The following is an 11,659-nucleotide window of genomic DNA, read 5'->3' on the forward strand; positions in this document are numbered from 1 at the left end:
CGCAGCTTCATCCTGACACTGCACACATTGAATGCCAGTGCCAGGATGAAGAACCACCATCCAGGCTCTGCGACCAGCAACAGAACCCAAACGCAGTAAATTTAAGGACCTCGTGCCGGCGACCTTTTCCATCAGCAGCTGCTGCTGCTGTCGGTAGAGCCAGGCAGGCAGGCAATAAAGCGGCAACAGCAACCAGATTAATGACACACTGAGATCTAGATTGACCTCGTCACAGCAACGGTAAAAGTTAAGAGACCACAAGAGAACACATTCACCAGAGCCACAATTACTTGGGAGTATTATCAAGCAGCGTATATATGTTCAGAACAACTGAGAGGATCTTGGCATTACTACTATTAGAGTTTAAAGATTTGCCACGAGGTAAGCAAAGAATATACACTTGTTTGGCAAGTCTTATTTACAGGAGTTGAGAGCGATATTGCTGCCGCGCCTAGAGCAGCCCAAAGGTGTTCTCGCCACTGTAGGTCATGTAGAGGAACCCATCCTCATCCTTGTTCTCCTCGTAAATTGCGGACATCAGAGCAGCTGCAAATCCAACAAAGTGATGAAATGAGATAACATGAACCATGCAGGTTCTTTGAGATACTGGGATCATAAACCATGCAGTAGTATACTATTCGACCAAAGTCCTTGTGTTTTCAAAGGAAAATGATTCAAGGGATTTTCAGACCTGTTGGTGGAAGAGTATTCTTCACAAAGATGAAGATTGCTTTCTCAGGACTGAGCTTGATCCGCTTCCGAACAACATAGACAAACTGCCCAACGGTAAGATCAGCAGGGACCAGGTACCTATATTAGAAAATCATAAGCTACTAAGGATGATACGGTAATATTGATTGATACTTGATGTAACATGTATTAAAGTTTCAGAGCAACAAAAGTTTCGAGCTTGAATGCCATAGCCATACCGGCATCCTTGCAATAATAAATTGAAACACAGTCAGCTGCTTTTGGAACATAGAGTTAGGACTTTACAGTGATAAATAGTAAATACTACTACATGTTTAACTAAAAAGAGCATAAAGGATTTAATGTGATGCAAGTACTGTAATGATGCTGTACTGCTAGTACCAAAAAAGTTTATAGGACACCGTTAATCATGACTTTAAGTCCTTGAAACAATTATAATAAAATGAAATATGCCCCCAAAGGACCCACAAGCAATACCATTGCATCAATGCAGTCCTAGATAAGGATAAATGAATGGCAAGAGCTACTAGTTGCTATCATCTGAACACCTGAAGTCCTCCACTAGCATTTACTTGATAGCAATTAAAGACAATATTCCTTCCTTTAGCGGTTCAATAGACTAACTAAATAAAAATCTAAATGCTATGGTTTCGTAAATGCTTGGAAACTGACTTTTTCTTGTCGATGTCAGGAATATCACTTCTTTCAGCTTTCTCAACAATCACCTACATTACATTAGATATGTAACAAATTAGAGCAAAAAAACCACAATGAAGGAAACAACATAACTGAGCAATATGAAGAGCAAGCTTACAGGAATTCTGTCACTGTACTTTTCTCTGATACGGTTAGCCTCAGCCTGCCTCCTCTCTGAAATACATGCACAAGAAGAACAAGATTTTGGTTATTATGAACTGACTAAAAGGCTGAAACATCTCTAAAATGTATACATAAATCAAGGTTGTAGAAGATGGAGAACGAGAAATCAGAGATTTCAAATCACTGTAGAGAAAACTATAATAACAGAGTGATTACAAGAAAGGGCAACCAAAAAAGTGCAATACTTATGCTGTCTATTTCTCAAAAAAGGAATCTATGCTATCATGTTGGCACACACATTAATCAACTTAAATATTGTTCAAGCACAAAAGGTAAAAGATAAAAAATTAGACAGGAAGAAATAACTCAGTGAAAAAAAGCATGATACTAAACATCAGGGCCCTTTCACAGAAGATTGGGCAGGATTTACAGCAACCCCTAAACATGCAATAGACTACCAAAACCATGTTCTCAAGCATAAAGTGTTGGGTGATTGAATTGGAAAGTCTATTCCTTATACGATCCATCAGAAAAGGAACAAGACCACATAAGTCTTAAAAACAAATCAAAGAATCAGCTAATGATGCTGGATTGTCAGGTCAACTGTTAATTTATAGTCTACAATACTAGAGATATTGGGTTTTACAGCCTTACATAATAGTTAAAACTGGTGTATCAGAAATTCAGATAGACACATTGAGGCTCTTTATAATTTGATTCATCAGTAATGATGACATATTTTCCCCATTAACCATCCCTCTATCCATCCGCACAGAACCTACTATTCCCATTATGAAAAGGCATGTACTACTATTATTACTACCAAATTCAAATCAGTCACACAACTTTGTAGCAATCGCAACCTACTCCTACTCCCAGATTCGCACAGAACATGCACAATTCAATAAACAGTTGCTACCACACACATTCAGATGTTTTGGTAAGCCATCCCCTTAAACCGGGGGAAAAAACATATTCCTGTGTCTCTTTCTCTCGTCTTCGCACACATTCAATCAATTATCGAACAAATAAACCCAACACGCAATCATCGCAGCCACACTACTAAAGCACATATAGGAAAAAATAAAAAGAGGAACACGATAAGAAAACAAACCGACCGAGCGTGTGGTCCAGCTTGAACGAGCTCTTGGCCATGGCGCTCCTTCCTGCACACAATCACCAAATCAGCGCCCCCCAAAAAATTAACCACCAGAAACACACCGATCGAAGCCAATCGCGCAACGAAACACAACAACTCGATCAAACCCTTACGAGAGACTGAGCTGGTCCTGGAGAACACGAGCAAAAACACGAATCAACCACCAAATCGGACAAGGAAGCCCCCCTGATCGGCGAACCCGATGCCGAATCGACGGAAGAGGGGAGCGGAAACTCACGCGACTCGCCGGATTGGATTGGATTGGATTGGGGAGAGGGAGGGGGAGGGTTTCTTCTTCCTTGGCGCAATGGAGATGTGTGGGTTGCGGAGACGGGTGGTGGGTAGGAGAAAAGGTGTGGGGTTGCGTTGGTTTTTAAGTAACGAAAAGGTTATACGACTTGGACGCGCTGCGCACGAAACGTAACGAAAAGGAAACCTTGATTAAAAACTCCTCTACGTTTCCTCCAAGAAAACTTAGGCTTCTGTAATCCTTAAGAGAATAATATTGTGACTTACGTTAATTCATGAACAATGTTTCGAGGTAGTAATGTATAAGGTCGTTATGAAATTTACATCGAGTACAAGCAGTAATATACGAGTTGTTTTTCCTTTATATTAGCTACTCCCTCTGTGTCAGGTTATAAAATATTTTGACTTTAGTCAATATTAAACTGTTTCAAGTTTGACTAAGGTTGTGTTTGGATGGGAACTAATCCTTTCCGCACGAAAAACGAAACGATCTATTAGCATGTGATTAATTAAGTATTAGCTATTTTTTTTTAAAAAAAAAGATTAATTTGAATTTTTAAGCAACTTTCGTATATAAACTTTTTGCAAAAAAAACGTACCGTTTAGTAGTTTGAAAAGCGTGCGTGCGGAAAACGAGAGAGAGGGGTTGGGAAAAGAGGGTACCGATCACACCCTCTTTATAATACTAAATTAGTTTCATCAAATCAATAATTGAATATATTTTCTTAATAAATTTGTCTTGAGTTAAAAAATGTTACTATTTTTTCTACAAACTTAGTTAAACTTAAAACAGTTTGATTTGTAAAAACGTCTCGTAATCTGAAACGAACATAGTACTAAGTAATGTATAAGGTTTTTATGAAATTTATATCGAGTACAAGCAGTAATACGAATTCTTTTTTCCTTTATATTAGCAACAACATGAGATCAATACGCCGAGAAAATGTTCAGCTGTCCTTTTCCAATAAGCACTCAAGATGCATAATGTTTATAACTTTATTTAGATCGTTTTTTTTATTTTAAAGTCTTTGTCGATAAAGACACGACAACTCCATCCTAGCAATAACAATCCCAAAACATTTTAAATTGACGTATTCGATGACGGCCCGGATCGGCCCAGCACAATCCACTGATCAGCAATACTCGGCCCACTGTGTTCAGTGGGCAAAGCTCTCATCCCAAAGCGCAGACAGGCCTCGTTTTGGTGGGCCTCAATACATGTGTATAGGCCAAAATTTTAGTTCAATCTCCCGGCCTATACATGTGGAAGGGCCAAATTGAGGCCCAAACTAGCCATCAGGGCAGCGCAAATTCTACAACGCTGCAGAAGAGCACACCTACCAGGCTACCACCGACCACCGTACCACGTTTGTATCTGATCAACGCTGATGCAAAGACGACGGTCACTCGTTCTTCGCTGTCGCCGTTTTGTCAGCCATCAATATTTTCCGCTGGGGGACAGCGGAACGACGCCAACCGCTAGTCATTCATCCAGTCGCAGTCATGTGACCTACTCCAACCGTTTCATATTAAAAATCGTTTGATTTTTTATCAAACAATTTTTTTAGAAACACAGTACAAACGCAGGCGCTCACAACGTGCACACACTCACCCCTATGAACATTTTTATATTTGATCAAAGTTTACAGAAAAATACTCTCTCCATTCTAAAATGTGTAGTCTTACACTATTTATATTCAATGATCAACAACGTTTGACTGTTCGTCTTATTTAATTTTTTTATTAGTATTTTTTGTTGTTATTAGATGATAAAACACGAATAGTACTAACATTTTTTTTGTTTTTTTATAAACTTTTCAAATAAAACGGACGGTCAAACGTTAGACACGGATACCCACAACTGCACTTATTTTGGGATGGAGGTAGTATAAACAAACATTGCATCAAAATTTATTCAATATTAAATTCAATGGGACTAATTCCGTGTTGTAGATGTTGTTAGTTTTTTTTTTCTATAAATGTGGTCTAACCAAAGAATTTGACAAACAACAATAACGATAACAATATGTACAGTTACGACGATGGAATAATCATACATCTGAAGTCCTTTCTTTAAAGGATCAATCCTAAGGAAGCCAACAGAGAGAGAGCATACATTTGAAACTAGTTCTTTGTTCCTGAAGCAATCCACTGTTGATGACCTCGGGATGGTAAGCGGCCAGGCACAGGCAGACACATTCACGGCAGACAGCGTCGGTGGCATCCTGCGCGACGAGAAAAATGGCAGCGGCCGTGGTCGGCGGATCCCTCGGGCATTTGGATACGAGCGACAGCGGACGGGCAGACGGCTCCCAGCTGCGGACAGACGACGGCGGACGAGAGAGGCGACGGTGGGCTCGCAAAACAGGAATAGAGAAACGGCGAAGAAGAAATGTCTGACATGTTGGGGACGGTGGTGGGTGGGGGGGGGGGGGGACGGGCCCGTATGCACAGAGATTATTATTTTCCAGTGATCACACACGAAGTCACGAACTAAACTGGCTAATGAAAACCATGCACGGCAAATTCCAAAATAATCAACCTATAATTACGTAATCATGTGTACGTAAGATCAAATTGTTTAATACGAACAAAATAATTATGATGTGTATCAGATGATTTCGGGAGCAAGGAAGACGGAGCTGTTCATGGGGCAGCCGTACCGTACCATGCCGGCGACCAGCCGGAACCGAGGCTGGGCACCGTTGAGCACTCGAGCATGTGCCGCACGGCCCCGTCCACCAATGGACCGGCGATCAGAGGCAGCCGAACGACGAGGACATGGGCGCGCACCTTACTCGGCGGCACGCGACCCGGTTTTCTTCGCGCACCACGGCAACATCGAACGCCTGTGGTATTAATAGAGCAGGAGAAAATTATATTGAGATATATACATGGTTAGATTTTTTTAGATAATGGAATATAATATCCCGGCCTTTGCTCAAAAGAGCTACAGGGTTAGATGAAAAAAACGAAACAAATAACCTGCAAAAGGAGAGGCAAAAGGCAGAGATTAAGTGATATCTCCCAAAATTTCAAACTCCTGCAGGATAGAAGCCCCTGCTTTGACCCATGCTCTCTCTTCCTCCTTGATCTTTGCTAGGATTGAGGATAGCGAATATGCATTGTTGCGGAAGATTCTTGCGTTCCTTTCGCACCAGATTTCCCACGAGATTAAAATCACCAGGGTCCTGAGAGGTTTGCGTGGAGTGTTTGGAGATTTCGTTACAAGTGTCCACCATTACTCGACTGAGTGATAGCTATGCCAGTTGTTCATCTGAAGGTCAGTCCCGGTCCATCTCTGCATTTCTGCCCATATCCTCTCTGTGAGTCACATTTGGCCAGGAGGTACAGGGCCGATTCATCAACATTGTAGCAAAGTAGGCAAATCTTTTGGTTTTGCCATCCTCTTTTTTCTAGCCTGTCTGCCGTCCATACTCTATTTTACGTGACTAGCTAAGAGAAGAACTTGCACTTCAGCGGCGCCCATGTCTTTCAGATTGACTGATAGAAGATAGATTTGGCAGCCCTTGCCTTCCTTTAAAAAAATCGAGCGCCTGTGGTACATCCGCCGTGGCCTTCTCTTCCCCGGCAACACCAACTTCACCGTGCTCGACGCGAGCTTCCACTTTTACAACGAGGATGCCCGCCTCATCTGCGTCCGCGACTCCCTCGACGCGGCGCGCTGCGCTTCACGTACTAGGATGTGGGTCTCCCGTGGCTGATCAACGCCAGCTGTCCACACCGGCGCCCACGACAGGCGCCTGCCGGGGAATCTGGACAAGACCGTGCGGGTGGCAGTGATGAGGCCCAAGACGTCGAGGAGCCGCAAGGAGAAGGACGCCGAGGAGGAGGTGCTTGTCATCGAGGGGATCGAGGTCAGCCGACCACTCCACGTACATTAAGTTCGACGTGTTCGTGTTGAACGCGCCAGCGAGAGCGGGAACATCGCGGCGGCGAGTACGTGCACCGGGAGCGTCGTGCTAACGCAGACAGTGTCCACCACGACGAGAGGATGCGTTCTCCGAGGAAGACGGTGGCGAGGTCACTACTATAAAACTAATTTTCGCAGTGGCCAAAACTAATTTTTATAGATGGGAGAGAGGTCCGCCTACACCACAACGACTGCGAAAATCATCGATTTTTGCAGTTGGGGCAACAGCCCGCCTGCGAAAATGGAAGGGACGAAAAAAAAAAATCGCCGGCCCACGCCGGGAGCCGCCGCCGGCCTCCCCCCCCTCCTCCGGCCAGATCTCGGAGGGAGGGGGGAAGGGAGCCGTCGCCGCCGCCCGGCCAGCGCCGTCGCCGCTCCACGCCATCGTTGTCGCTGTTGGCCTCCCCCCTCTCTCCTCCGGCCAGATCTAGGAGGGAGGGGGGTAGCCGCCGCCGCCGCCCGGCCCGCGCCATCGCTGCCCTCGCCAGCCTCCCCCCTCCCTCCTCCGGCCAGATCTGGGAGGGAGGGGGAGGGGAGCCGCCGTCGCCGCCCAGCCCGCGCTGTCGTCACCGCCGCCCTCGCCGGCCTCTCCCCTCCCTCCTCCGGCCAGATCTGGGAGGGAGGGGGCAGGGGAGCTGCTGTCGTGGCTGGGAGCCGCGCCTCCTCGCCGATGTCGCCCTCCGCCGCCACCGGCCGCCGCGCTCCCCCCTCCCCCCCTGCGCCCCTCTAGATCTGGGAGGGACGGGCCGGGCCATGCCGCCCTCCTCCGTCGCCCTCCTTGGCCGCGCCGCCTCGCCTCCTCGCCGCTGCCGCCCTTCGCCGCCACCGCCTGCCGCCGTCGGGGAGTGTAGAAGTGAGGGGAGGGGAAAGGAGGAGATGTGTGAGGACTTAGAAAAAAATTACGGCCCGCAAGTCTATTTATATCTCTATCTCTACTACTTAAAAAATAAGAGATGCTTCCATCGTCCGAAAAAACCCAGCGAAAAAACCGGACGAGAGAGAAAAAAACCGGACGGAAAAACCGTAACTGTCCGGCGAAAAAATAATCCGATTCTGTGAAAAAAAAAGGGCGAAAAACCGGTGAAAAAAACCGTAACTGTCCGATAAAAAAAGGCAAAAAAAAAGTCCGATTCCGTGAAAAAAAGGGCGACAAAAAACCGCCCCAAGAAAACCGGACGAGCGAGAAAAAAAACGGAACTGCCCGATCCCAAAAAAAAATCCGATTCCGTGCAAAAAAAAAGTGAAAAAAAATCTCTATCTCTATCTCTACTTGTCTATCTCTATCTCTACACTTAAAAAATAATAAAAGATGTTTTCTTCGTCCGTAAAAAAAAGCTAAAAAAAATAAAATAAAAAGTCCGACTTCTATCCGATTCCCTCTCATAAACGGAAAAAAAACTCCGACTATAGATCCGATTCTCAATCTATACCGTGATATCTCACAGATCTTGGTGAAACAAAATGATGTGTCGGATTGAAGATCTGTTTAATAAACGGAACCTACAGGTCGATAGCATTCCATTTTTATATGATTTCAATTTTTGGGTTTGTACTTTTGCTTTTGAGTCCCTGTAATTTTTATATTTACATTTGAGTCCCTATAATCCTGCAATAAGGTACTTGAGGCCGTGTTTGTTAAAAATAATAATAAAAGAGAGAGAACAAAAACAGAAACGTGCATCTCTACTACTTAAAAAATAAGAGGTGCTTCCATCGTCCGTAAAAAAAGTGGACGAAAAAAAGAAAAAAACCAAACATATCCGATTAAAAAAACCAGAAAAAGAAAAACCAAACGTAAAATAGGGGGCAATAAAAAAAACCAGATCGGTCCGATAAAAAAACCAGAAAAAGAAAAAGAAAAAGAAAAACCAAACGTAAAAAAAAGGGCGATAAAAAAGAAAAAGACCAGATCGGTCCAATAAAAAAAACCGGAAAAAGAAAAAGAAAACCAAATGTAAAAAAAGGGCGATAAAAAGAAAAAAAAAAGATCGGTCCGATAAAAAAATCCCGGGCGAAAAAACCGGGAGGAAAAAAATGGGCGAAAAAAATAATCCAATTCCGTGAAAAACAAGGCGAAAAAAATAAAAAAAAAAGAATCGGTCCGATTCTAAAAAAACGAAATCGGGCGAAAAAAAACCCGTGAAAAAAAATCAGGCGAAAAAAAGAATCCGATTTTGTGTAAAAAAGGGCGAAAAAATAAAAAAAGAATCGGTCGAATTAAAAAAAAAAGAAATCGGGCGAAAAAAATCGGGTGAAAAAACCGGGCAAAAAAAATCCGACTATGTGGACGCGGTAAAAAAAGGCGAAAAAAATAAAAATGAATATGTCTAATTTGATCAAAGAACGTGGGTCTGATTTTTTAAATTAAAACCCGTTGGATAAACTCCTGAGTAGACTCGAAAAATAAATTCTAAATCATATACTAATTCATCAAATTAGTCTCGGTTCTACCTATTTGTTAATATATCAAATTAAACTTGATTTTTACCGATTTGAGGTTTTTAAGGTGTCACATTATCAAACGGTGTTTCTCCCGTTGCAACGCACGGGCACTATTGCTAGTAAAAAGAAAAAGGAAAGCTGCACAAAAAAAAAAGAAAAATAACAACAACAAAAGTTCCGTTTTCCCTTAGTGGCGAAAAAAAAATTGTAGATCCGAACCAAAAAAATCCGAGTCCTATAAAAGGCAAAAAAAAAGTGGTGAAAAAAAAATACTAGATTCAATTCCTTTAAAAACCGGAAAAAAAGTCTGATTCCTATAAAAGCAAAAAAAAAACTGAAAATACATCTAAAAAAGTTTGTCCGATTCCCTAAGAAAGTGGCGAAAAAAATAGTTCGTAAAAAATAAAAAGCTTGTTCGTATAAAATAAAAAATGCACACGAGAAAAAAATTGAAAGGGCGAAACAAAGTCTGATTTCTAATCGATATATATCTCTTCTCTATCTCTAATATAATCTAACTATTTAAAAAGATAAAATACACGAGAAAATAAAAACGGTTCAAATAAACGCGTGAGAAAAAAGTCAGAAAAAGTGCAAAAAAACAAACACTCCAAAAAGGTTTTCCATCTTCCATAAAAAAAATAAAAAAACGGGCGAGAAAAATTATTTCCATCGTCGGTAATTTTTTTAAAGAAAACATGCGAGGAAAAAACAGTCAGAAAAAACGCGCCAATTTAACAAATGGTTTTAAAAAACCGTGCAAGAAAAAAACACCGTCTATTAAAAAAATCGCTCTGAGTCGGATATGATCCATCGATGTTTTTGCCACCTACTACACGGCTTTTATTTCGTCATATATTCTCCTTACTGAAAAAAAAAGAAAAAAGAACATTTGAAAAAAAAACAAGCAAAAAAACGCGCGAGAAAATAATTGGCAAAAAAAAGGCAAAAAAACACACGAGAAAAGAAAAGCAAAAAATGGAGAAAAATATGGTTTTCGTTGTAAATAAAAAAGCAAAAAATACATGCTAGAAAAAAACTTTTAAGAAAGAAATACGCCATTCAACTTTTAAGAAAGAAATGCGCCATTTCTGAATGGTTTGAGAAAATTGGGCAAGAAAAAAACACCGTTTATAAAAATACAAGCCGCTCATTAAAATACAAACATTGTCATTGACATGATTATTCATGAAAAATATATATTATCATTAGAATTTTTTCACCCGTTGCAACGCACGGGCATTTTTGCTAGTTCAAGTCTATTTTCGCAGGTGCCGTCGCAGGCGGACATTAAATTTCATCCCGATTTCTATTTTTATAGGCGGTAATTTGGTTCTAAGGGTCATGTCCGCTTGCGAAAATAATACACCGTGTCTGAAAAAATGATTTTTCTATTAGTGGTTCGGCATCGGCAACTTGCTCGATGACATCGGCGCCGACGGCGACCGGACGATCGTCGTCTCGATCGTGACGAGGTCCGGCTGCGATTCGGTCACCATAGTGTTTGATGTGTAACTAATGAATAATACGGTATAAATAATGACATAATTACTGACTAGTCGTTCTTTGATTAAATGGCGTCATTAGTCGTTCTTTGATTGAATAGCGTCAATAGACTCCCATGACGTAACGTTGTTCCTTAGTACCCGTACTACTTGTTGTAATTAATAAGGAAATAAATATTGACTCGTCGTTCTTTGAATTTAAATGGTGTCAATGGTCAATAAAAACCTTAGGGGATGATTAAAATGGAATGGAAGGAGTAATTAGTAATGTCAAGACCTAAAAACCTTAGGGGATGATTAAAATGGAATGGAGGGAGTAATTAGTAATACCATTGCAAATATAGAAGCATAGTAAGAAAGAAAAAAGTGGGCGCTACACTACAGTATACACACTAGAGTGGATTCTAAATTCTTAGGATCAGGCATTCTTTCGTTATTTGCATATCATCCAAATTATTATGAAAAAAATTAAAAAAATTTAACTAAATAGATTAATATGTGATAGATCATTCCATAAGCATGCAAGTTAAAATTCAACCATTACATGTTAAAAAAAATTAAGCTATAAATAGTTAACGTATATTCATAGTTAAATTTTGTTTTTTTTCCATTACAATCTGTAGAAGTTAATTTTGGTATTGCATGTTTATGGAGTGATTGATCATATATTAATTTATTTTATTGATTTTTTTTAAAAAAAATTTATAACCATTTAGATGAGATGTAAATAACGAGTGATCTATTCTCAATAGTTTAGATTAATAGTTTCTCGTATACACACGCATTGCCCTATAAAATACACACACCACTGCAAGAACTAGTTTACAGCTGAATGCCGCC

At 41.2% G+C, this 11,659-nt stretch overlaps 1 protein-coding gene across 3 annotated transcripts; it reads right to left on the minus strand.

The window, feature by feature from the left end:
- Positions 1-246: 246 nt before the first annotated feature.
- On the minus strand, positions 247-3,052 carry LOC4337052 (autophagy-related protein 8B-like). 3 transcript variants are annotated; one of them, XM_015781608.3, is made up of 7 exons: positions 2,928-3,032; positions 2,803-2,819; positions 2,649-2,696; positions 1,526-1,581; positions 1,384-1,436; positions 692-810; positions 278-546 (listed from the first exon to the last, which is right to left on the minus strand). In XM_015781608.3, exons 3-7 carry the CDS (start codon positions 2,683-2,685, stop codon positions 452-454), a joined length of 360 nt encoding a protein of 119 aa, XP_015637094.1. In that variant the 5' UTR covers positions 2,686-2,696; positions 2,803-2,819; positions 2,928-3,032; the 3' UTR covers positions 278-451. The 3 variants fall into 3 exon arrangements, with proteins under 3 accessions (NP_001406820.1, XP_015637094.1, XP_066165297.1); NM_001419891.1 differs by having other exon boundaries at positions 247-546; positions 2,803-3,052; XM_066309200.1 differs by lacking the exon at positions 2,803-2,819.
- Positions 3,053-11,659: the final 8,607 nt, after the last annotated feature.

The sequence above is a fragment of the Oryza sativa genome, chromosome 4 (genome assembly GCF_034140825.1).
Source record: "Oryza sativa Japonica Group chromosome 4, ASM3414082v1".
Lineage (NCBI taxonomy): Eukaryota > Viridiplantae > Streptophyta > Magnoliopsida > Poales > Poaceae > Oryza > Oryza sativa.

Coding starts and splice junctions, on each gene's coding strand:
- LOC4337052 (NM_001419891.1), bottom strand. CDS start 2,685: ATGGCCAAGAGCTCGTTCAAGCTGGACCACACGCTCG. Junction 811..1,383: donor CCTGACATCGACAAGAAAAA/GTCAGTTTCCAA, acceptor TTTCTAATATAG/GTACCTGGTCCCTGCTGATC. Junction 547..691: donor GAATACTCTTCCACCAACAG/GTCTGAAAATCC, acceptor TTGGATTTGCAG/CTGCTCTGATGTCCGCAATT.